Here is a 27,134-nt window from a genome sequence, read left to right as displayed (position 1 = left end):
TAGGTAACCTAGCAAATTTTCAGAGTAGGGTCATCGATTTTGGAACCAAGTTACTTATCTAGGCGAGCGTCATGAAAAATCCTCACGACATTTTTGCTATAGTGCGTAGGACTCAGATAGAAGTGAATTTGACAGATCTATAACCCTCTTGTTAGTTGTTTCGGGGATTATCGTTAGTAACAGGATAATCGGCAGCGTTTAATTACCTACTTCATAATCCGTTTTACCTAGGTACTGTGTATTTGCTACCTTATCTTTCTAGTAACTTATTAAATAATAAGTTTATCTATATGTATTTATAACATGGTCAGAGTACTGGCTATACTTAGCTAAAGGTAGACTAAGTTATAACATATATTATTATATTTAAGATAGTAAGTTACTACAAAATATGTGTCTAGTGTCTACCTATCTAAGTCATTAAACTATAGGAAGAGGTCAGGGGAAATAATACAAGCAAAATAGTTTGATATAATTTTATTTTTCATATTTTATTTATATATAATGACTATAATCATCTACCAAACTAAATAATATAATTCAACAGCGTCAAATATATACAATATGTATAGTTGATATCCGTTACGGAGTTAGAAAAGACACAGTCGTACTAAAATAAACGTGAAATAAACTACAATACACGTTAACAAGTAATAATTTGCCACAATTTTGTTATTTTATTTACAATTCTTATATTACTTTAGTCCCATGATTGCGAAATGAATCAGCGTTCAAGGTTCAACTCGGTGCTAATATACAAAATAACCGTAATGTTACATATCTTTTATTATATTATTTTATCACAAAAATCTCAAATTATACAAAAATAGAACGATTGAAAATAAATACAATTCCATAGTGAAAGCAATCGTTAGTTTTACTGAAAAAAAAAACAACCAAAATGCTCATCCAATCTTTTAAATTTTAATACATCTTAAGGGATCTTTTATTTTCACACTCTGTAAGAGAGGCGCAAAGGGTAAACACTTATCATTATCCCCTATAATTCGAAACCATAGCCGTTGGGCACAATTGTTTCAAATGGCTTAAATTGTACGTTAAGAACGCTACTATCCAACACTTTTAGTTTCAAAGTTGCCTGTATTTATAATTATAATTCGATCGAGATAAATGTTTTTAATGATTTTTATGGTCTTTTGTACGTGGTATTATGGAAGTTCGCAAGTGAAAGACATGATGTTCTTAATATAAAGTGCTTTCATGATGTATGTGAAGATTAATTGATATTATTTTTTCCTAATATTTAAGAAAGATCCTTAATAGCCTTGAAAATTATCGGACATAATATTATGGTTTAAAAATATTTTCAAGTGAAATAAAATAAATTCAAATAAAGTAATGACCGAATGAGACCACAGTGTTCTAAATTTTTATTTGCAACAAACATTTAAATATATAAGTACCTACGTTAGATAAATATGTACGTTAGTGAGATTTGTTAGTTTTGATGAGATTTTGACGATAATACTTACATCAAATAAATAAATCATAATCTTTGCCACAGTGATGAGTGATGACATGCTACGTTTGTATTTAAGAAAGCATAATTTGGATAGGAAGCTATAAAATGTCAATAAAATGAGTTTTTCTCAAATAGTGCCATCTACCTCTAACATAGAAATATATGCATATAAGTGCAAGCGAGATGACATGATTGTGTTCTTCAATTTAGAAATGTCCTAATGACTCGACGAGCCCGAAATATTCATAGGGGGAAGATAGCTAGAGGACTGAAAGATAAATCTACGCTAAATCATAACGCAATACATTCAGCTATGTACTATTTATATTATTATTTCAGTAATATGCAACCGCTAAAATTAGTAAACACCGATACGAAAATATTCATTTCTCGAAAGCAACTTGCAACCGACTGTATACTTGCGCTCGTAACAAAATACTCAGTTTAAAATATTCAACTTTAATGATTTATTTCGGAACAACATTAGTTACAATCATATTCATCGCATTAATTCCACGTCACTATAGGTAACTCTAATCGTCGCACGCGGATCTGACTAAACTATAATTCACTAAATAAAATATGTTTACAAATATTATAACAATAATAATTCTTATATACAAAATTCAATTTCAAAATAGTAAACTTTGGCATCCAACATTTACACATCGCCGAGGACACAACGGACAATAAAATATAACAATTCAATGAACATAGCGACATTAGCGGATGACGTGTCGGGTTCGGGAGAGGGTCGAGCGGCGCTACGTCATGGGTACCGCCGAGTGCCGCCATACTGTCAGCTGTGGCCATGCTACTGTACTTATATATACTGAGCTCGCTCGACTCGCCGGCCGAGCGGAACACTAACAGTTGCCACAATTCAACATAATGGAAAAATTAGTTACTACATTATAAATATCTCCTCCCCACATTCCGCCCGACCGGAGAGCCGGCGCGGCCGCTTAATTCAGCAATATACAACACGCTTTTAGTTATAACTTTACATTATTTTAACATAGCAGTTTAATCTAGCGACACCGATACGACACCGATTGGTCTGGTTTGCTTGAGGCTGGCAACCCTCAGTTAGTATTGCTATCGTTACGCGGGCGACGCGCCCCGACCACAGGTTACGCTTTAATATTAAAATTATCACTAAGCGTATTTCGTTACCGAACGACTAAGAAGTGTGCTTTATAAAAATACATAAAGATATATTAATTAACAACTAATTAACTTGAAGATAAATCGTATAAGGCATATTTTATGTACACGTAATTAAATTAGTATTTATCATATCAGAACAACTCAACCGCGTGTGCATTAGAGAGAGAGAGAGAGAGAATAGAGTAAATAAATAATAGTAAAAGTAAAGCGTACGAGAAGTGAAACGGAAATACACCTCGCGGTGTCAAAGTAATCTCAACATGAGTAACAAAATTATTGTCATCCAATGCTTAAATCTCCAATCGTTTAAACATATTTTAATCATTTATCTTTAACAATACTTTATACAGATCGACGTCGACTATCACTATCGCAGTCGTCGTTTCATTTACGAACGTCCGTAGCTACAAAAACGTACCTACTCGTAAGTTAGAATAATATTATAATAGGAGCGACATTAAATAATCTCGGGTGATGCGATATATATGTATATTAACGTTACTCTTAATTCCATCTCAACAAAATATCGCCATACAAAAGAACCGAAGAACGGCAGAGCGTCCTTCGCCGACCGGTTCAGTCGAAATTCCCACCATAGTAACTTTAGACTGTATCACATTTCCGATCGCTCTCTGCCACGGGACGCCACAAGGTCGCGGGACACCGAGACGCTAACGAATAATCGTACAAAAAGTTTACATTAGTGTATCTTATTTACATTATCACGTCGCGGAACGCGAATGGTATGTACAAGGGCGTCTGCGAGAGACGGGGGAAGCCGGGAGCGATTTAACACTACGATGGGACGACGGGGGAAGAAGCGGGGGATCTCCGGGAGTTCGCGAGCAGCTCGCGAGCGGAGACCGAGGCGGCCCAACTACGTGCTCTAAGATGAGCGAGTGACGAAACGTTGTGCGTTCAATTGTGTTACTCTAAGAGGTAAAATCGTAAACACTACGAGAGGCTAAGCTCTACGGCGAGCCGCGATGCGCCCCACTGCCCGCGCGATGCGGCCCCCAACCCTTCAGACAATAATCGAATAAAACGTTTCACCCTCACCAACATTTCAACGTTACTAAACTCCATCGAGATACAATTCAAACCGATCGACTCGGCGAGTGTGCCGTTGTAATCGAATTATCGTTCCCGAAAGCCCGCGGGAGCGTCCAGCCGGGCGCGTCGAAGCCGAAGCGGTCTCTCGGCGCTCACAGCTGGTACCACTTCTTGTCCTTGTACTTGAGCATGAGCTGGTGCGCGGAGGTGGAGAACTCGGCGGCGTGCGAGTGCATGCGCTCGGTGCGCTCCTCCAGGTGGGACAGCTTGTCGCCGCGCTCCACCACGAGCTGGTGCGCGCGCGCCACCTCGCTGGAGGCCGCGCCCGCGCGCACCGCCAGCCCCGCCGCGCCCTCCGCGCCCGGGATGTGCTTGGCCACCGTGCGGTTCGGCTTGCCGCTGCCCTCGCCGACTGCACACACGTACACGTATATTGACATTACATAAAAATTACACTCACACATAGAATACGTTCTCACATAGAGTACATTCACGCTTAGAGTACATTCACACAGAGTTCATTCACGCATAGAGTACATTCACACAGAGTATATTCACGCTTAGAGTACATTCACACAGAGTACATTCACATAGAGCACATTCACACAGAGTTCATTCACACATAGACTACATTCCCGTATAGAGTATATTCACATAGATTAAATTCACACAGAGTACACAGAGTACATTCACACATAGAGTACGTTCACACAGAGTATATTCACACATAGAGTACATTCACACTAAGTACATTCACACACAAAGTAAATTCACATAACATATAGCATTTAAAATAAACTGTGACATAAAAATTACACTCACACATAGAAAACGTTCTCACATAGAGTACATACATGCATAGAGTACATTCACGCTTAGAGTACATTCACACAGAGTACATTCACTCTTAGAGTACATTCACATAGAGCACATACACTCAGAGTTCATTCACACATAGTACATTAACATATAGAGTCACGCATATAGTACATAAACATATAGAGAACATTCACGCTTAGAGTATATTCACATAGAGTTCATTCACACATAGAGTACATTCATTCAGATTAAATTCACGCTTAGAGTACATTTACGCGTAGAGTACATTCACATATAGTGTACATTCACGCTTAACGTACATTCACACAGAGTACGTTAACACCGAGTACATTCACACATAGAGTACGTTCACACAGAGTAGGTATATTCACACATAGAGTACATTCACACTAAGTACATTCACACACAAAGTAAATTCACATAACATATAGCATTTAAAATAAACTGTGATAGCTTTCTATTGTGTTTGATTTTTATAATTCAAAATTAGATACTGGATTTTCAACTATTGTTATCCAAAATCGTATCCAAGTCGGAGCTGTTTTCTATCGTGTTTAAACAATTAATACTTAAATGAATTTACATTTGACCGTGAAAGCAAAACTGAATAACACTAAAAAACACTAAAAAAAGTCAGTCAGTGCATACTAAAATAGTATTACATCATCATAATATTAATATGGATTATAACGCAAGTAAAAAACAAAACAGTAGAAATTCAATACAAAGGGGCATTGTATTTAATGCTTAGGTAAATTATTGCTAAATGCATAGCATTTAATAGCGAACACCAAAAAATGCATAATAATTCATTTTTATTATGGTAGTAGTACTCACATAACTCTTCCCTATCGAGTGGCCTGACCCCTCCCCCGAAGAGGCCGCGGAAAAAGCTTTCCTTGGGCGGCTCGGGCATGTCGCGCGGCAGGAAAAGCTCCCCCATCATCTCGTTTAGTTGTGAACTGGATGTATTAGAGACAATTCAAAACTTGGTGTAAACATCATCCAAAAAACATTATAGTTTTCTGCTTATAATTAATGTTCCGCAAACTATGAATAAACTATTTAAAAAACCAGTGTATTTAATCTTATAATATTAGATTACCCTCATCAAATAAGAAAATGGAATGAAACAAAAAACGTACCAGAATTCAGCATCAATGGTGAATTTCTGTATTTCAGTCGGCGACGCGAGATACAGCCCGTGGCCGCGGTTGCTGAAGCAGAACGTCTTCGCTATTCTGTAACACGCCACAAACAACTCACATTATAATATAACTGTCGACTAAAACGCCACTACATTTTTTTGTTTATTTAAAAATTAATAAAGTACTCCTTTACATTGGATACGTTTAGTTATAGAGTAGATATTGCATAAGTGATCAAAATCTTGATCATATTTAAATAAATACAATGTTAAAAAATCATTTTCAGAACTCTTAATTGTTAAACTTGTAGTTAGTAGTTTTAGCACTTTTAAATTCTGTTATTTATTAAAAAGTAAGTGAAATCATCTCACCTGTATTTGCATCCGTAGTATTGTTACTAATAAAAAGTTTTTAATTATCTCTATTTCTACCAAAAAGCGAACATGGAGAGAAATCATTGAAATAAAGTCGAAGGCAATAGATCATCATGCAACAGCTGTCATGCTCATAACAAAATAAAGTTAAGGAAAGATTACAAGGATAAGAGAACAGCAGTGAGAGTGTCGGGTACAGAGTAGAGTATGAGACTGTAGATACGTGTGGGCGTGTGAGGGTGTGTGAGGGTGTGTGTGTGGCGCGGACGGGGTGAAGCGAGGGCAAGCGGGGTGGGACTAGAGCGAACGGATTTCATTTTCGACTAACAATATACAGGTCTAGTATATTAAATATCTATAATAGAGTGAATGCCGAGCTTTTTTCGAGGCTCAATAGTAAATATCATTAGTCGATTAAGAATTGTTAAATTATTGACTGCTTTTGATACAAAAATGCCAATCGGATTCAGTATGTATTGCCCACGTGCAGATCGAGGGAGGGTGTCGCGGGGCAGGGCGGGGGCGGGGACGAAGCCGGTCGGGTAACATGAAACACTAACATGTCTAACAAAGGAGAGCGAGGCCGCTGAGCGACTCCACAGTGATGATGGCGGGTACATGACAAACGCAATTCCGCTATAGACGAAGACTTACTGGTCCGTGTCCTCGTTAACAATGAGTTGTTGGCCCCAAATGGAGAGCATTGGGTCTACGATACCCCTCTGTTTGGACTGTGTCTGGAAGCTACCAGGAACACAGGCACCGGTCAGTTAATGGTTCGGTCGCAGCGCAGCGCGCCCCGCGCGGGCGTGCGGGGTGCGGCGGGGCGGGGCGCGGGGCGGGGCGGGCTGCGCTGCGGCGCGTGGGGGGGAGGGGCAGGCACGGGCGGGGGCGTGCGCGATCCCCGGGCAAACGGACCGAATGCATTCGTGTGGTTCCATTGTCAGAGGTTGTGTTCGAGTCGTGTACGGTTCGTCCGGCGTAACGAAAATAAAAAATAGATAAAGTGTGCCAAATATCCAAAGCACAGGAGGTGCTCGATAGGTTTGCGTAATTTTGTCTACTTTGTGATTAGAAATCGACGGCCACTAGCGCCTTACGGCTGGCCCGATCGTCTAATGTGCCGCTTGGCAGAGAACCGGGGCGTGTCACGAATTCGAATCGCAAAATGTTAAATTTGTCCCTCTCCAGAGGCCGGTCCCGCGCCAAGCGGATCTAACGTCGAGTCGACTGAGAGGAGTCGGTCGGCTCCCAAATGATAAAATAGCAAATGTATTCTGATCGTGATCGACGGTGGATGATGTAAAATGATAAAAAATTTAATCTCTGTTAGCGTAAAATTACAGCATTCTCATGCTGATATTGCGAAGCTAGTTTAATCTAGTTTATGTAAAAAGCTGTATTATCATTTAGTGCCACAGTCGGTGCGGAGTGCCGCTCGGGTCCGGGATCCGACTCATTCGGATATATCGATCGTCAGTCACACGTTAAAGGTTAGTAGGTATTATTAATAATCGAGCTTCAAAATTGTTTTTGGAATCAGCGTGTGTCCTCTCTTCGACTTATGTTAACATAATCGACGGTTTCAAAAACAATTTTCTGCATAAAAAGTGAATAGAATAAAAAGGTGTGAATTATTCGCGTGTGGAGGGTCGGGGAGGGCTCACCTGAGCTCCGAGAGCGGCAGAAAATCTACGTGTAGCAGCGGCCTGAGCGACGGCAGGCTGTAGGCCGACAGGTGGCCCGTCGACAGGTAGCTCACGAGGCACACGCTATCTGCGAACATAAAGTATGATTCTGCATACTGTCCACGATTCCCACTCGGTTTTATCTTTTTCTGAAAAGTGATCATAATCCAGAATAAAATTTCAATAATTCGGTTAGAGAATAGTACCTTTTAAGCTCACAATCTCAGCTTTAACAACAAAGTCGGTGTCGACGATCTGCTGCCGGTAGACGCAGTTCTGGCTGGGCAGCGCGACCACGCGCGCCTGCTTCTCGGACGCGATGACCACGAACTGGCGGTCGCCGGCCTCCAGCGGCGTGGGGCTCGTGTGGCTGCCGCTGCCCGAGGAACTCTGCTTTGTTGGTGTTCTTTCTCTTCGCTCTCGGTTCTAAAAAAATAAAAAGAATTAAAGCAGATCCACAAAATGTGAGAATTGGATCATTCATTGATAAAATTCAACCTCGTACTTAAATTAAAATAAATAATATGTCGTCAATATTGCGAAAATCATGTGAGAATGTAAATTGAATATTTAAGTATGGTATGTACTTACATCTTTACTATCGTCCTTCCAGCTTTCATATGAATAGGGAATTAAAGCACCATTACAATCGAGAAAAGACATGGTCAAAATTGACCCTTTTAACCTAAAGATGGGACCACCTGAAAGTAAAGAAGATAATTAATAATTTTAAATCCTAGTGTGAGAGAGAGAGAGAGACATCTAGTTAAAATAAACGAATCAAGTATTCGGTTTGTTATGGCACTTACCACTAGTCGTAACAACTACGGGTTGCGTGTGTCGCAAGTCCGCTTCTGGGAGGTTGATCATCATCGTCAGCACAGACCCCAGTGTTGTGCCTATCCACAACGTCGGGACCAACGATGTAGGATCTAAAAACAATCATATTTTTTAAAGTAAACTTCAAATGAAGCAAATTATAATGATGAGACAGGACAACTTGTCAACTTTGCTGATCTTAAAACGTCGTTTTTGCCATTTTTTACTGTTGGTTGTATAATGTATAGGTTATTGAACAGGTTGCTTATAATGCTACTCTTATTCTCTTATTCTACTCTTATAAACAATTTCTTTCCTTATATACTTTCGGTGATTCTTATAAACTACAAGTTATGTAAAATAATATCAATCTTAGATAATATCTTACCCGATTTCTTGATATAGCTGTCAGCGAATGCCAAACACTGGATTCCTTCCTGCGATATGTTCTCCAAGCTTGACATGCTGCTGGAGCGTGAACGAGAGAACGAGCTGTCCAGCTTGTCTACGCGGCCAGTAGACATAATACACAAAGATTATCCCTCCGCTTGACAAAATACACAGCTAAAAACCCATAACCATTCAACGATGGTCAAGGGATTTTAGCAACGTCGGTGACAGCAGTTAAATTGCTGTCATTTCAAGGATAAACTGAAAATCTATAATGCCATCGTCAAAAGATGTAGAGAGACTTAAATACTACCAATAACTACTGTCACGAACGATTAGAAAAAACTACGGGTCAATAGAATTGTGTTAGTGCAGTTGTGAAATTAGCTGAAACCACCCATTCGTATGTAGGTGCTAGAGATATGTCGGGTGTAAAATTGAATAGATGAAGTAAAGAAACATGCTACGAGAGGAAATTTATTGCATGCCCGTCCAATCTCAGCTTATTTGCACAACTAATTTTTTTTACGTATAATTTAAAATTTAGATTATAATAAGTATTAGAATCAGAACAATAAGACATTAGAATTAGGAGTTTTGACATATACACAGTATTAGAATGTTTTTTAAAATTTTGTCAAAACACCGATTTCCTGTCAATCACGTTGTTATTATTTCACTAACATCGACAGACATTATGAAAGTAATGGAATTAGCGAACGAAGCATACGAAATCATTAATAAAAATGTTACAAGAGCAAAACAATATGGAAGAATGGAAGATGGGTTAGTGAAGTCGGCAAGCGAAGCCGGGAGCGCCCCTTGCAGCTGGTGAAGCTGATCCCACGGTATCTCTAGACTTGGTGAAGCGAAATGTTCCATTTACATTCTATACTAAAGCTATCGGGAGCTCCACTTTACACATGAAACCTTTGGTTTACATCACACATAGTTTCTACAATATATACAAGTTCTAAGAACCTTGTAAAAAGCACTTTTGTGGACGGACAAACAATTACAATGCAAACATATTACATATATAATACATAATTAAAATGAATATATACAAATTATAATATAACGTTCTGTGCACATCAGTTAGTGGTGCATGCAACTAGTGCAATAGTAAGGAAGATACCATAAGCATACATAGACAAAACGACAGTCGAATATAGAGGCAGCCAAAAACGAGCCATATAAACTTTTTGCTTTGTGGTCGAGCTAGAAACAAAAAATTAAAACATGTAACCAACAGCTCTCGATTATAAGAAATGTGTATCAACAGAGTGGGTTTGGTTCGAAGCGTTTATCAAATATCAATCAAATAGTTTATAATAAAATACGAAACATTGAAAACAGGAAATCATGTAAAATAGCAAAGAAAAAATAATATGACCGCTTATGATAAATTATTTTTCAACGATAATTTTAAACACAACTTAGAAGGCAAAAAGAATCAGAAGTAATGCTCTCGTGTCGATTACAATATGGAAAGCCTCGTTCAGAATGCACAAATAACAAAGAGATTTCGTTCGTACACTGAGCAAGTGATAGGATATAGAGAGAATAGTTTTTAGTAGTAAGTCACCTTTTATCGTTATCGTTTCTAGAAGTCATGCCGCAAGTTCGTAGTGCAAGTGCAGTGTGGGAGAACATCGCTAAACACAGCCACAATTTCGATCTATGAAAGTAACAATAAACAACCACCTACTTGTGCGGAAACAAAATAAACATAACGAAACAAATGTTAATGTAATAGATGCTTTTGTTGGATACCATTGGGTTGCACTATTTGTAAGTACTCCATAGATGCGACAGACTGCGGAATAGGCGGTTCTGTATCGACAAATAAATCACAGTATATTACAAGCATGATCTCTGCGACTGATCGGTGAGCGGACACGAGGCGCCATCCACTGAAGGGCCGACGGGACTCCGCGTGGAGCGTGTTTGTGTACCCTGTACCCTGTGCTGTGCCCCGCACGAGGCGGGCCGGCGCTACGACGTCGGTGGCAATGGATGGCGCATCTGCGTCGCTCTTACGGACACACTGAACACATATGTAACTCGAGTACGAGCAACGTCACGTGGGACAAACTACTTGGTATGACAACTAAGAAGGAATTAGTGAGTTTTGCTGTTTCGATTACCTATTAAATGATTCCGATCTGAAATTTGAAATATACAAATGAATACACACGACCTCGGCACATGCAAGTCTCAGTGAAAAGCGACAGTTACTTTATCGATGAACACTTTACCGATTTTAATGTTTATCACTAATGTTGGATATTGTGATTCTGTAATTTTGGTAAAGTATACGTAACGCTGCGTATCTGAAATCGAACAGATAACATAAGATGTCTTTATTTTTGATCTCTCTGTGCTCTATACTTTATTACGACAGGTTCAGATTCACATCGTTAAGAATGTTAAGATACGCTAAATAAGTATAAGTAATGAAGGAAGTCAGTTAGTGTTTACAGAGTAATCAAAATAAAAATTTAAAATGAACTAAACAAGAGAAACCAAAGAAGATCTCGGCGAGCTCGCTCGACGACACGTATGACATAGGTAAATTGAGACCGAAGCGATGAACCCAATTTTTCCAGGATCGATCATCGTTCAACGAACGCGGTGAAGTCGATCGAGCGGCACGCAAAAACGAACGAAACGAAAAGAAAATAAAATAAAAAAGAAGTGGAAATTGCGACTGTTTCAGAACGGAAAGACGAGTCGAGCGGTCTTATAAGGTGACTGTACTACCAAAACTGCAATACTGTCGCGTGGTGAGCAGAGAGTGTGGGGCGGGGGGCGCGGCGTACACGTCGGACGCGGTGGACAGGCACTTGTGCAGTTTGCGGGTACCTTGCGAGCGCGAGCGGCGCACGCGCGCGGCCGGCCCGCCCCCGCCCGCCCCCGCGCCCGCGCCGGCCGCCGGCCCCGCCCCGCCCGCGCCGCCCCCGCCCGCGCCGCTCCAGCCCCCGCCGCCGCCCGGCCCGTTCATCTACAACACACACACACGTCCGGCTCCGCTCGCCCGCACATTCCCAACGTTGCGTTACGTCCCGGTTACTTTGCTGCGGGTGACATGGCACACGGTGATCGCGCGAAGCGGTCTACGCGGATACGTTCGCCAGATTTCCGGTGACGTTCCGGTAGATACGTATACGTAAAATGTCTGCAGTGATTTTTTTATGAGCGTTATCTATTTTTTTCTATCTGGTAATGTTTGATGAAAATAAAAGAAAAAAGCGTAAGCTAAGACGGGTGGAAGTCTGATACGGGACGGTCGACACGTTTAATGCTGAATGGCGGTTAATCGTTAGAACATGTAACTTAGGAAACGATTAGACATAGAACATAGAGACGTAAGATGTCGACGAGCCGCCACCGAACGAGATTGTTATTACATTGACGAAAAACATCGACCCTCGATGCTACGACGACGCGGACAGTACAGAGTATTAGACCCGTGCGCCCTCCGTGACAAGTTTGGATTAGTGAGGCGTGTTCGAAGAATCGGTCCCGCGGTTAGTTGTGATCGTTATCAAATTCTGTATTCATACCTATCCTGTGGGGCACCTCTATGACTTCTTCGTTTTTGTCGTCTCCAACGTTCGCTTCGTTTTTCGGGCAAAGTCTGGCTACAAACTCTCCTGAAGAAAGCACAACGGTCAAAAGGATATCACGAAGGGTGAGAGGTTCCGGCGAGGAGCGCCTCGGGCTCGGAACGTCTGAGGTCAGATGCGTGGAGAAGCGGCTACGAGTGCGCAGCTAGCGTTCACACTACTTAGCGTAACTTCATATCAAACGGACATCGACAATACAATAATTTAAAACCTAAGTTCGATGCAAACATTACTTTAACTAATTTAAAATTTACCAAATAGATCTGCGAATAGATATCTAAGGCAGTTAGAGTCGTCGTCGGATGAATCCTTGGCCTTGGGAAAGAAAAATATTCATCAATTACCAAACGTTACGTTGAGTTGCTTTACATACCTAAACTGTGTATATTATTGTATTGGATAATCGAATACATAGATAATGTCATATTTCCAAATTACCTATATTCCAATATCATATTTTATAATATAGTTATAATATAATAGTTTTACTTAAAACAAATAAAAAGCCAAATATCACAAAAAGCGAAAAGCACGATGTCAATTCTTTTTATTTAATATTTTTATAGCGTAATTGTATGGCGTTTAGTCAATTTTATTTACATTTATTAACGCAAAAGCTAGCTACTCTGGCCTAAGATTTAAAAAATCTATTATCTTAATCTACAGTATTAGTAAACAAACCAAAGATCGCCAAACCATTACCATTCATAAATACAAAGTCTACACTACGTCAAGATGTCTAGTGCTACCGAGCCCCGAGTGATCCGCATGATGTATGAGTGAGGTGGAGATGCTCCTGAAGGTACTTACTGAAACGCCGCATCAGGTTCCCCGCGAACGACTGACCCTGCTGGCTCGGCTGCTTCTTCCGCAAGTCTTTTACGGAATCTTGTTTCGTGTACTTTATGTTCGGTACTGATAGAAGCCTTTGGTCTCTTTGATCCTTCTCGTCTTTCTTTTTGCTCTTCTGTCGCGGCGGACGCGTGGGTTTCCCGTCTTCATCGAACAACGGAAGATTATCTGGTCGCACGGCTTTTTCGTCTTCGCCGAGTTTCGAAGGCGACACTTCATTGGAAGTCTCTATTCGATCCTTGTCCTGCCACCTCTCCTGCAGCTCTTTGTGCATTCTATCGTAGACGTCGGATGATCTTTTCTCTTGTAGTTCTTTGTGCATTCTCTCGAAGACATCGGAGCACACGCGCAACGGCGACGATAATTGACTTTTGTCCTCTTCCGTGTTTTTTTCTGAAGGTTCTTCACCATCCGGAGAGTCGTTGTTCGACTCTTGAGCGCTGTCCGGTTTCTCCGTGGGCTCGCAATAGAATTGAGAGTTGCTCTTTTCGACGTTGTCCTCGTTATCGACGGGACCAAAAGCGGCTTTTAATTTGAGATCGACTTTTGAAAGTTGCCGTTTTAGGTTGAACGTTTTCCAAGGCGTGGACTTGCGCCTCATGTCGAGCTTGGGGTCGGGCGGCGCCTCCTCCGCGGGCTCCGGGCTCCCCGGCGACTCCTCGAGCTTCAGGGAGAGGGGAATACATCATTTTGTTGATAACCGCACACGAAACGCGTTCGCATGCGGCTAGTGTTGCGTCGAGACTAGACGACACAATGGTGGACCAACGAACATTTCTCTATGAATTTGGCCTAGCAAAAGTTTAATACGTAGCAATGATACTCAAGAAATGGTCGTTGACACAAAGATAACAAACAAATGCTCTACGCGAGATAGTTTTTGTAAATAAAATATTTATAATGAAGAAGATTTATAAATTTAAGTAGCGTCAGTGTCGCTAAAGTGGTATGACAGGTAAGAAGTGACGTGAAGCTAGTAAAGAATTTCTAAATGCCATGCTGATATCTAACTGGACAAGCTGGGAACATTGTTAGCGCTACACATTTAACCGAATCGAATTATATTTAAAGACTATTTTAGGGCAAACCAGGGAGACCGCTTTGCTATTGTTTTGGTTATTGCAACACAAAATTTAAAGAAATTAATACGCAAATAAAATCGAATGTGAAAATGTTGCCACTCTCTAATAATCTATAGTGTATTACAGATTAAATTCAATAACTCTATTCCTCTACTTTCCTGTAACAAAGTGTATCGTTCAGTGGGCTTCCTAGTAAATGTGTTTTTTGAAATACTTGTTTTGATTCGTTTATTTCTGGTGAACAAAAACAGTAAAAAACTTATTTTTTTATGTAGCAGACATGTTCAAACATAAATAATACCTCGTACCTATATGTTTTTGGATTTTACGTAAATTGAACGATCCGAATGTGTGAAATTTCAAGAAATAAAAAATAAAGTATATCGAAATGTGCGACGGTCTCATTTACATACTGACAATATATGTAGACGTTAAAAATACAATTAGATTGCCAACATTGTGGGAATGTACGTGTGTCGGACATCGAGATAGCGCCGCGCGTGATGTCGTGTTCCGTCTATGTCACGTGTTACCTGGTCGAGGTCCGGCGAGCGGCGGTCGTGTCGGTCGTGTCGGTCGGGGCGGTCGGGGCGGTCGGGGCGGTCGGTTCGCAGCGCCGGCTCGGGCAGGTACAGCGCGTGCGCGGGCAGCGCTGCCACCACCACGCGCCGCCAGATGTCCACCACCACGATACCGCGCTCACCGCCCCACGCCATACTGGACGGATTTCATAATATAAAACAAGAATTCATTGTAAAAGTTACCAGACTAATAATAATAATTGATCGAACACAGTGCGCATTTTTTTGTTGTTCGGTTTTAAATGGTAAAACTACGTTATGACGATTCAAAAGTGTTTCTAGCAGAAGTTTAATTGAATAAATAAATGTTTGAGTAAAAAGAGCTTGTGAGCCGAGCACACGTGTTAAAAGTGAAACTTCTTTGGCAAGATTCGAAGATACCAAAATCATCGCCTTGCTCCATGACGTAACGGTATTGTCATGACGCGACCTTGAAATTTTACTCAAAACTTCAAAACTAAGTTTAACCGTCTTCGAATTACGTCTATTATATATTATCACGACATCACATAATGTTATACCTTTATTTAAGTATTGTCTGTAATTGAATGTACTGTATCATTTTTTGGGAATAAATGTGTTTCTATAATTCAAACTCACAGGCCATAGGACGAGTTGATGGTGAGCGCGGCGACGGGGTGCGCGGGCCCGAGCTGCAGCGCGACGAGTGCCGCCTGGAAGCCGGGCGCCCGCCGCGCGCCGCCCGTGCCCGCGCTGCCCCGCACGCGCGCGCCCAGCGCGCCGCCCGCCGACCCGCACACCGCCCCGCTTGCCTGTACACATGTACACATGGCGTTGCGGGCTCGTTATCATTTAAAAAATGTGTGCATGTACTAATGTACACACGTAAGAAGTGAAACTTCTTTATAACTTTATTTTTCAAAAAAATTATTTATTATATATGCAACTTTACAGAAATACCAACTTTATGAATCACGCGTGGTAAGTATAAGAAAAAGATGGCGCGTAACGGAAAAATGTCACGCGTAACGAAAAATTTTACACTAAATTTTTTTCCAACTCCGATAAAGAAGTTTCACTTCAAAAAATGTCGTCTTTAAAAATAACATAAAAAATATACATATATAAGAAAATATAAAATTTCACAAAAAACAAAATCTCACACGTAACAATATATCCCTGCATTCTGTTATGTATTTATTGTTCTTAACATTGAAATTTCACGAGCATTCCTGTATTATGATTAATTCTGGAGTAAGTATTAGCATGGACGAATATAATCTTTATTGGGTCCATGGTATTAGTTATTATCTTTATTACTATTACTACAAGGATCACATTTTAAATATGATAGAGCTTTTTTAAAATAATTTTTCATGAATATTATTTTAGTATGTAATTTAATTAATGAAGCTAAATAAAATATTTTCTAATTATGAGCACGTAAAAGTAGTATTTTTAAAATTACCCGTCTCGTTTCGTCTTCGCTTCGCCCGCAAGATGCGGAGCGTCCTCCCTCCGCATCGGGAGATGCCTCCTCTTCTACTGCATCGGATATCACAGGGATTTCTAATACCTGCGATCACCATAAATACGTTTTATTTTATAGTTAGTATTAATAAATAAAGGTAAAAATTTTAGTAAACAGTTATTTAATTAATCTACGTAAATGATATCTTTGGAAATTTATATACTTAAATCGATATTAAAAACTAATTAACTAACTATGAGTAAATGAATAATGAAAAAAAATTAAACAGTATCGCCAGTGTTTATGTACTCCATGGCTTTTTACCAAATAACCCCCCCCCCCCCTTCCCCCAACACACAATCATTTCCCTTCCTCTATAATCAATAAAGCAACTCACGTGCGTCTCCGCGGTGACCTCCTGCTTGCGGAACTTGAACAGCATGACGTGTCCGTGCGGCAGCGCCACCGCGAGCCGGCGCGACTCCGCGCACAGCGCCACGTGCTGGATGCCGAGCGGGCTGTCCTCGTCGCCGCCCAGCCCCGCCAGCCCGCTCGGCCCCGCCAGCCCGCCGGCACCGCCCGCGCCGGCCCCGCACACGCCCGCGCCGCTGCCGCTACGCCGCTCGAACACTGCAAGAACGTAAAGAATACAAAATAAGGCATGACGATGATCATTTATGATTTAACATCAGATTACTCGACTGCTCGTTTGCCTGCTCTTCGCATAAAAAATATATGTAACGCAACAATTACTTCAGCATAGCTAGCAATAGTTGTGTGCGTGATAATAAACCGCAACACTGTGTATGTCCTGCCGTAAAGGCGAGGCTGATCATGATATGAAAAAAAAACTTCATTTAATTCAAGATACGAGTATATGTTTCTTATATGCAATTTTTATGTTTATCATACTAAACTTACGAGATAGCAATATAATATTTTTAGAAATGTACCTTTTTAGACTTTTTACTAACCTAATATTTTAAGATTTCTTCAAAAAATTTCTATGGTGCCATTATGAAATTAACTTACTTACCTTTTGAACATTTCAATTTGTATAAAATTTGTAAAGTTCCCGCGCTAGCGTCCCAAAACTTTACACTACCATCTGCGTGCCTGAAATTAAAATACAAACTCATTATTTAATTATTAATACTTAAATACAATTATTTATACCGAGTTCAATATTTACGTGTCTTTGAATAAATTATAAGAATAGGAAAATTAGTTGTAGCGAACGATTGCATGTTTTTGTCTATCGACAGAGAGTGACAGCGATAGTTTTTAAATGCCACATTTTTAAATAATGTGCCTTATGCATAATGTTAATAGATTCTATAATTGCATATCCCATTACCCAGTAAGTATAATCTCGCTATATGAGCAAGAAGCAGGCGCCCATTCTCCACCATCTATCGGCCAGAGCTTCTCACTGAAGCCAGCGGCCTTCTTGTTGCCTGCCCGACCTACTGAGTAGAATGCGGGTATCTGGAATAGTTTGGAAGTATATTTGAATAATACAGACATAGAAAAAGACACATTGTTTGGTATCCTGGCACGATACAGCATTAAAAATGACAAATAAATCAAGACATAGCACAAAGAGCGATGCCAAACGCATTTTTACCGTTATGATGACCATAAATATTTGATTGACGCTTTAAACAATAGGTAGTAGGTGATAGTTTTTAAGTTACTTTAAAAATATAATTTGCTGTCATTTTTGTGAATTGCTGTGTGAAAAAAAGGTTTCAGGTTAATACCTACTCTTTTGCACAAGCGAACCAATCTGGAAGAATCATCGCACTTCGCATCGCAGTCTGTCATCACAAGAATGAAATCACCTACAGAAGCTCTATATTTTCAAAGTCAAAGTCTATTAATAACGTCCTTAATACATTTTTAAGAAAAACTTTATATTAGAGGTATCCTTACCAAATCCGAAGGGCAGTCCGCGAAGTAGGAACAGCAGGTGACGGGCGACTCATGAATGTCCATGGGGTAGGGGTTGTCGAAGCACGGGTAGCCGGGAGACTGCAGGTCGATCACCACCAGATCGTTCTGCAGTAGCACCACTATGGCATATGGCTCTTGGTAGTCTGGAACAGGTATTGGCTGTTGTTATTTGTCGGTTCGCTGGTAAATGTTAAAACTATGTTATAACAAAAGTGCTTCTAGAAGAAGTTTTATTTAATAAGAAACTGCCTGAGTTTGACAAATATATCGGTATCTAATACTTTTTAATACATCGACATACACGTAAAAGAAAATCAGGGCCAGTCCAGACGGCGTGCGTCGAAGCAGCGCTGCCAGTACGTCGTTTAACATACTAATAGTCACAGTGTACACACGCGGCGTCATTCAGTTTCATACACAGAGTAAAATGAATAAATGAAGAAATTAACTCGGATTATTTTTTACCAAAAATGAAGCTTGATGGAATGTTATGATTGGGTTGTAGTAACGCTGCGATGTTACATGGTCTGCGTGGCCGACTATAGGTCGAAGTATTTACTTTGCGTACGAAAGCGTCCGAAGGAGGCTATGTGGGGAGTACGTGGCGTGCGTGGACTAGCCAACACGTTGTCACTTTATTACCTGCAGCGTGTGGACTCTCGCAGAGCGTGACGAAGTCAACCACGCTGTGCTCCATCTCCAGTACTGTGGTGCTCTTGCCATTGAGCACGGTCACGCTGTGCGTGCGGCCCGCCTTGTCCGTGGGCAACCCGCCGGAGAATATCACCATGCTCTCGCTGGAAATGGATAAAGATCGATATGAATTTTAATGTTGTAGAAAGTGGGAAAACATTTGTTGGACTAGCGACAAGGGTTCCGTATAGCTAATTTAATCAACTTCGAGCAAAACTTGCAAGTGATATTTCTAAGGATTCTGTGAATATTTCAAGCGTCTACGTGTTATCTTTAGGGTCTCATATGAACCTTTCGGTACGGAACTCTAAAAAGAAGCACCTGTAAAGGGATGTTTTTGAATCTGTACCTACTTTTTTAACACGAGTTGATTGTTTATTTAAACGAGTTAATATGTATTTGAAACTACATAAACATTGCTTATCACTCTACGACCAATAGAAATTTAGCATCAATGGAAAATGGTTCGAAAGAGAAACAAATATTCGTATTGAGGGCAGAAGTTGTGCGGGTCAGTTAGTTCTCTATATTTATGAATACTTTAACAAGACAACAAAAGTTATAAATGTGAATCTAGCGACCTTCACCAATGTACGAAGTGTCGAAGAAGAATAATATAATATAGTTTAATACCTTTAATTAAATAAATAAATAAATAAATACCTAGCTAATAAGTTAAGTCAAACCTTAGTGTGAGTAAGCTATCAAAAAAAGACAGATAAACGGGTACATATTATAAGGTGCATTAGAAATATTAGTGTTAGATATTATTTCGGATCGTGTCAAGAAATAAAAAGATTATAGATATAGTCGTGATCAAGAATAGATAGATCATTACCTCTTACCTCATTTAATCAATTCCGGGGTCAATTTTACTTTTACAACTTTTACAAAAATATAACTTACCCAGTTCTTGATGTTTTCCATTCTAATCTATGTATTGGTTTACAGGGCTCCAGCTTTCCGTCTTTGTTTGCTTTTGCTGAAATTACACATTCATTTATTATTGTCTAACAAACACTAGTTAGTAATTCTATAAAATTTCAAATGAAAATAATTAGCAAAGAATCTGTCGAAATGGTGACATGATATATCTTTTTATATACGTTAAATTACATAATGATAATTACAATACATATAGTATAGACTATAGCACATAACGTAAAATAACGTAAAGAACGATACATAACTTTGCCCTCTTAAATTTCAATGTCTAAAAGTTTCTACCACTCCCACTATCTATAACAATTTCGCAAACGCTTTTAACAATCGACACCAAATCTTTCAACTTCAAATTAGTCATATATTATATCTCTACACTGACCATGTGGGTACGACATCGACGAGGGTCGTGGTGACCTCGTAGTCCAGGTAGCTAGGGCTCCATCCGCGTGGGCCGTCATGAACTTGCCGTCCTGCTGCCACGCCGCCGCGCGCACGGCCTCGCCCGGCCCGCCCGTGCCGAGGCAGCCGCGCCACTCCGCAGCTCGGGCGCGCAAGTCCCATACTACTACGAGACCGCTCTCGAATGCTATTAGTAGCTGGAAATATGAATTTTATGTTGATAGGGGAGCATATTAAGGCTCCAAAGATTTGTAAAGAACCAATAGTATCGCTTAATGAAGCGATATGATTGGTTCTTTACAAACCCTCGCTACGCAGCCTTAGTGGTAAAGTCTACGTCAGTTTAGAGCATTCTGTGCCGTATGCACATTGCAAATTACATGGTCGTGTATCATGTAACATATGAAATATATATTGCCTCTATTTAATTGGCTTCATTATAAACTGGTCGTCATCTAGTAGTTTCATTTATCTCCGAAACTATGTAAGTTATATGGTTCATAATCTTTCCGTTCCTTAATAATTGTAAATTACGTTGTATTTAAGCTGAAAACACATTGATTCCCAAATATAGTTAAATCATGTAAATTGCAATAGATGTCAAGCATTCCAAATGGACAGTTGAATGCGGTTTGCCACAATATGGCTGGTTTGGTTACCAAAATGCAGACAGAACTGGAATAGGAAGGTAGATTTTGATTTGACCAAATACCCAAATTCAAACAAGATCTTAATATATATAAATCTCGTGTCACAATGTTTGTCCTCAATGGACTCCTAAACAACTTAACCGATTACAATAAAATTCGCACACCATGTGCAGTTCGATCCAACTTGAGAGATAGGATAGTTTAAAGCACAAAGCGGGCGAAGCCGCGGGCGGAAAGCTAGTATAATATAAAGATTGTACCTTGCTGGCATCTAAAGGGTTGTCACTGATTTCCACCACTGCTCCAGGGTGGTTTGGTCTCGTTCTGTAACAATACAATAATAATATTGATTATACAAATAATTTATACGTATACATTAAGAGGAATAAAGACTAGACAATCTAAGTTTACTTATTATGCAGCGTTTTCAATTCGAAACGTAGTCGTTATGTGTCCTTCTAAAATCTAAAGTTAGCTTAACTTCAAGGAACGCTAAAAACATCAAGTCCTCGTGTAGATGGTATAGGTAAACCAGAATCTGATGGCAATTAGGGAAATCAAAATTTTGAGTGTGCAACCCCAGGGAAAATGGACTGAACGATTTTGATACTGTTTATTTTTTATTTTGTCCTCAATATCATTAGTCACATTAAATAAGTGGACAATACTGTACTTAATAACGAGATATCCACTTAATATTATGTAGGTACATACTTACATGTATAATTGTATAATATACTATTATACATATTACTTTTATACAGGTAATACATATTATTATTTACACATACCTATATTTGTATATTCATTACCAGTATGCCATGTGAAAATATCGATATAATGATAATGTAGATCAAAACTGCTTTTAATTTTTTATAAAATAAAATAAAAATAAAATAAAACTAGGTTTATTTTCGTAAGTATTAACAGATACACACATTATAAAATTGACTTGGACAGCTTGGACTTGACGAATAGCCGTATTGGAAACTCCTGTAATAAGTTTTCATAAAATTATATATTCTAATCAACAAACAATATTATAGTCACCTACATATAATATTTTTTAATTTAAAGTATCAAAACGGGTAAGTCCAGTTTACCAATAAAATTTTCAAAATTGAAAATTGTGATGTGTTTGACCCTTCTTCATCGAAGGTTTTTCTATACACATTATAAACAACACCCCTTGCTTGTGATTGCAGCGGCTTTTGCGACATTTTCGAAGATTTTTTAGACAAAATCCTAAAAATTATTCATCAACTGCAAAAAAGACAAATAATTTGACAACCAATTTGATAGTTGTCAAATAAGTTGCCACATAAAAATCTTTTATTTCTTAAATATAAATATGCCATCAGATTCTGGTAGACCTATACTCGGCTTTGTGCAGTTGTCTTGCAAAAGAGTTAGAATGGACTGAAAAACTAACTGCAGTTTATGTAACTGCGTATTTCCGTTTTGTACGAATATAATATATTTCAAATGTGTTGTAAAGACGATAAAAATCAGTTTCCCAGACAGATTTTTAAACAGTTTTCATTATGTAACCTTTTAATAGTACATTGTTTTCTGATAACAGATATCTCTGCCTCAAATAACAAAAATAAATTACTGAAGTATTACGAATTTATTGAAATTTATTTCGTATACATATCGGTGAAAACAAATTTTTTTATCATCAGGCCAAATTACCCCACCAACCAACACTCAATACGAAATCAAGATTACATTTTTGCCACATTAGATCATTAGTTCAGCGAGTGAGGCACGTCGGGCGGGCGCCACTTGTTGCCGCCCGCCCTTCGCGCGCCGCCCAACCGCGTGTAAACTCTCTTGATTTATTACTAGCTGTAAATCTGATATAGTTAAGGTGGTAAAACTTAAGATTGGTGAGACGTTATATATGTTATATAGATGATATTGATTTGCTGTGGGTACCTATGTCTAATCTTGTAATTTTCGTATACGTTAGTTTTTGATGTCAATATTAAGTAAGAAATACATAAAGACACGATTTTTAATTATCTCATGAACCACTTTTTAAAGTACCTTTATGACTCTCTAAATGATTATCAATTTTAAATTAAAAAAATCTGACAAAATTATTATAATTTTAGTACAAATCCGAAGAAACGTCTGAAAACATATTGGTGATTTATGTTATTGATATTTTTAACATTTGTTTTTCACATAGCATGAAACAGAAACGTATCAAACTGACTCTTCAACGGAGAATTACTCCAATATACTGCAGTTAGACATTACCATTAATTATGAAGAAATATTATAACATTTTGCGAGAACTACATTTAATTACAAAGTTTCCTCTATTGTAATAACAGACGAGTGTGTTTAGGATTCTCAGTCTGTTTAGGAACTCATTGCAGCTGAATAAACTGTGCTTTGCTAACCAATGTTTAAGTTATATTACGTTTCCTCCACGTATAATTGAGTATTTGAATAATAAATTTTTTTGTGCTAAATGGAAAGATTATATATTCGTTTTATAACAAAACTATTTTTTTAATTTTTTTTGTGCAATAATTCAAAAGTTATTTCAAAATAAAAATTAGTCTTTGAATCCAGTACCGAAAACACACCGACAACTCCCGAAGCGTCACAAGGACGCGTGTGACGTCATAATGTTAGTTTTCACACATTGCAGTTGATACAAAAACGTATACAACTATAACATTTTGACGTCACATCTATGGTGACCAGCCATGGCGCGTTTATAGTCACGTGATTTTAATTTAAATTTCATCAATTTTTAATTGCTTATAATTAATTGAAAAACATTTTTTTTTGAGTTTTTTGCATTAAATATCAATATTATTAATAATAAAGTTTTAAAATACATGAAAAAAATCAATAATTTTTTTTTTATTCAAATACTCAATTGTATAGTGGTGTTTAAACTTAATATGAAATCTATATTCTTCATAATGTTTGTTTCCACTATAGGAACCTTCTTATATATATAGTATTTATCTATGATAGGAACCCAGGCAGCCAATGAGGCCAGCCACAATCCACTCCTATGAGCCTATGACCAATTAATTCAGGTTGGCAAATGTTACGTTGTTTAATGGGCGCTCTTCATAATCGGTGACGTTGGCCGAGTAGAGGCAATCACGATCATTCGTTGGGCGAATGCTGCCCATTAGTAAGAGGGCCCATAAGTAAATTCAGGAGATTAAAACTATACAATCACAAGAAAAGGTGAAACCGTGAAATATCAATACATAAATACGGCACAATATTGAAAATACATTCCCTGTTGAACATGGTCTATTTCCCATCAGTTTTCGCGTGTCATTGCGGATTTATGGCAACATGGCGGCGTCAAACGAGTGTGTAAGTCGTAAACACGCAAATTGATATTTTACTGTCGCCATTTTGTGATCGACTCGGATGTTGTAATGTCAAGTACGTTATGCTCGCTTTATGATATTGTGCTGTATCGGATGTCATCCGCGATTATATCGCGCTAAATAAACCTTTCATTTTCCGTAGATACATATAAATAACAAGCTAAAGTTTTGTAGGCATATTGAGCATCGATATATTGAACTTCCATTGCCATTAGCAATGGACATGCACATATACACGATTGTATTTGAATCCGGGGCAGACTGCTAATATTATGTTTATCCAAATCATGCTGATCAAACTGTAGAAAAGTTAAACATTCATACTTAATAAAGTGAATTTGAAAGCATTAAACTTCTCCACGTGTAAAATTATGAATTGTTCTTTTACTGTAGTTTTACAACATAAGTACGTTTATCTTTATAGCTCTTTAGTTAGGTCATGAACAATCTCGTAAAATAACAAAAGCTGTGTTGTTAAACGCACTGAATTTAGATGCATTATGAATAATGTTAGCGAAGGAAAATGTAAATGAATTGTGAATATATTAAGACGAGGTTCACGACTGATATTTATAAGAAACATGGTAACCAAATTTTTTTATAAAATGGTGTTTGTTGTCAAACTCTGAAACAACTGAACCCATAGACATATTGTATGGGATAATTTCTAAATTGAAATGTGAAGACATGATAGATTTTATTTTTACTTTAGATATTAGACGTAGAGAATATGCATTTAAGTTACAAAATCAAGCACATTACTCCACTATTATTTAACGATAAAAATTACGTAAAACAATCCTTCTCTTCTCCCCTTTAACCATTAAACTTTCTGAAGTGAAGTATTATTTAATATTAAAAGGTCCTCTGTTGCATTAAGTATGTATTTGTTCACGGTTAGTTGGGTTTCTATGGGCGCACCATAACGGCATTAGAGATCCGGAAATTTTCCGGATATCAGATATAACCTTTATGGCAGGTGTTTTGTGAGGCTTTACGATATTGTTGTTTCAATATTATTATACCAAATTTGTTGATCAAGCTCCATATGCTAACCTGCCTACCATTGCCAGATTATACTGTGCTTAAAAAACGTAACTAAGTCAATTTTGAAATAACACACATTCTACATTTTGTATTATTAAAGTGAAACTTTTATTACATCGTCTCAAACTTTTTGGTCTGTGTAGCGCATGTCGCGTGACGCACGATACGTACGATAATTATCGTACAAATACGATAATTTTTAGTTAAATGTCTATAGTGTGAAAAAAAGTTTCACTTTTACCGTGGTTTCATAAAACCACACAAATTTTTTTTTATGTATAGTAAAAGTAACTGAAAGTATATAATTCAATAAATAATAACTCTTAAAGCTTCAACGAGATAAATTGTATAGCCATCCTGCCTTTTTTAACCGACTTCAAAAAAAGGAGGAGGTTATCAATTCGGCCGGTATGTGTTTTTTTTATGTATGTACACCGATTTCTCCGAGGTTTCTGAACCGATTTACGTGATTCTTTTTTTGTTCGATGCGGGATGGTGTCGAATTGGTCCCATAAAAATTTTATTCGGATAGGCCCAGTAGTTTTTATTTTATGAGCATTTTTGTCTGTATTTGTAAATGTTGCAAGTGCAAGTTTGAAGTCGGTTGTTTTTAACGCAGTTATCACTTGTCTTTGCTCAACCTACACACACATTAAAATGTATATTATAAATAACAATACCTCCCCACACAATGAAAGATAAACTTGACAATCGCAAATCCGCGCAAACACCGTCAACCGTTAATAGGGGCTTATACAATGGATCGCAACAATCGAAGGACCCGGGCCGCCCGGGGCGAGCCGTAACGAACTTTAATTGTCCCTGCCCCGGGGACTTCCCACCAATTAACACTAGCTTTGTCCCCCGGCTATTGCTGCATCAACCGCGGCCGTTCACCTGAACGCTTTCAAATACCTTTTTATTTTAGTATACAATTAACAGACGTGTTTTTGTTTCGTTGATGCATTTTTCAGTGAGGGTTGGGTTATTAATTGGTGCATTTTTAAAGCGAGTAATCAAAAAAGTTAATTGCTTGTTAATACTGTTATGAAATTAATCATTGTTTGACAATGAGACTCCATTTTGAATCATAGTTATTTTAAATATGAAAACTAAAGACATAGTGCAAATAATATAGAGCGTTAAAACAATTATGAGAATTTAATTATACAATCTATATAATTGAATTCCACAAACTACAATTTATAATTTCATGTAAATTATATATAAAACTCTACAAACGTGCCTACACTTTAATCACTATATAAAATGCATTGAAATTTTATACCGTCATCGATGCGTTATTTTGTATTACAAATATTCTATGTGTAATTTAATATCGAATGGAAAATTACAACAATAGTTAGGGGCGTGTTGGTGCAAATTTAATGAATCTCGTTATGCACATACCGCGGCGCGGTCTGCGGTCACACGCCGATAACTGATTTACATTCGCTCGCTTTTCAATTATTCAAAATCGTTCATCAGTATACATTAAAGGGAATTAGTTACAATATTTTGCT

General features: G+C 38.4%; 1 protein-coding gene across 1 annotated transcript in view; it reads right to left on the bottom strand.

Annotated features, from left to right (window-relative positions):
- Positions 1–909: 909 nt before the first annotated feature.
- Positions 910–27,134, bottom strand: part of LOC123697070 (syntaxin-binding protein 5) — a 220,656-nt gene continuing 194,431 nt past the window's right edge. The window contains exons 5-26 of the mRNA XM_045643486.1: positions 21,448–21,511; positions 20,518–20,734; positions 20,100–20,175; positions 19,143–19,297; positions 18,480–18,643; positions 17,902–18,032; positions 17,581–17,660; positions 16,942–17,174; positions 16,542–16,649; positions 15,713–15,885; positions 15,065–15,248; positions 13,408–14,113; positions 12,535–12,624; positions 8,964–9,089; positions 8,566–8,688; positions 8,348–8,457; positions 7,963–8,182; positions 7,736–7,844; positions 6,723–6,812; positions 5,692–5,787; positions 5,384–5,508; positions 910–4,118 (exon numbers count right to left, since the gene is read on the bottom strand). Coding sequence (XP_045499442.1) covers positions 3,859–4,118; positions 5,384–5,508; positions 5,692–5,787; positions 6,723–6,812; positions 7,736–7,844; positions 7,963–8,182; positions 8,348–8,457; positions 8,566–8,688; positions 8,964–9,089; positions 12,535–12,624; positions 13,408–14,113; positions 15,065–15,248; positions 15,713–15,885; positions 16,542–16,649; positions 16,942–17,174; positions 17,581–17,660; positions 17,902–18,032; positions 18,480–18,643; positions 19,143–19,297; positions 20,100–20,175; positions 20,518–20,734; positions 21,448–21,511 — 3,640 coding nt within the window. The 3' untranslated portion in view covers positions 910–3,858. The remainder of the gene's footprint in view (positions 4,119–5,383; positions 5,509–5,691; positions 5,788–6,722; positions 6,813–7,735; positions 7,845–7,962; positions 8,183–8,347; positions 8,458–8,565; positions 8,689–8,963; positions 9,090–12,534; positions 12,625–13,407; positions 14,114–15,064; positions 15,249–15,712; positions 15,886–16,541; positions 16,650–16,941; positions 17,175–17,580; positions 17,661–17,901; positions 18,033–18,479; positions 18,644–19,142; positions 19,298–20,099; positions 20,176–20,517; positions 20,735–21,447; positions 21,512–27,134) is intronic.

This window comes from Colias croceus, chromosome 13 (genome assembly GCF_905220415.1).
Source record: "Colias croceus chromosome 13, ilColCroc2.1".
Taxonomy (NCBI): Eukaryota; Metazoa; Arthropoda; class Insecta; order Lepidoptera; family Pieridae; genus Colias; species Colias croceus.
This window is presented reverse-complemented; position numbering and strand designations above follow the sequence as displayed.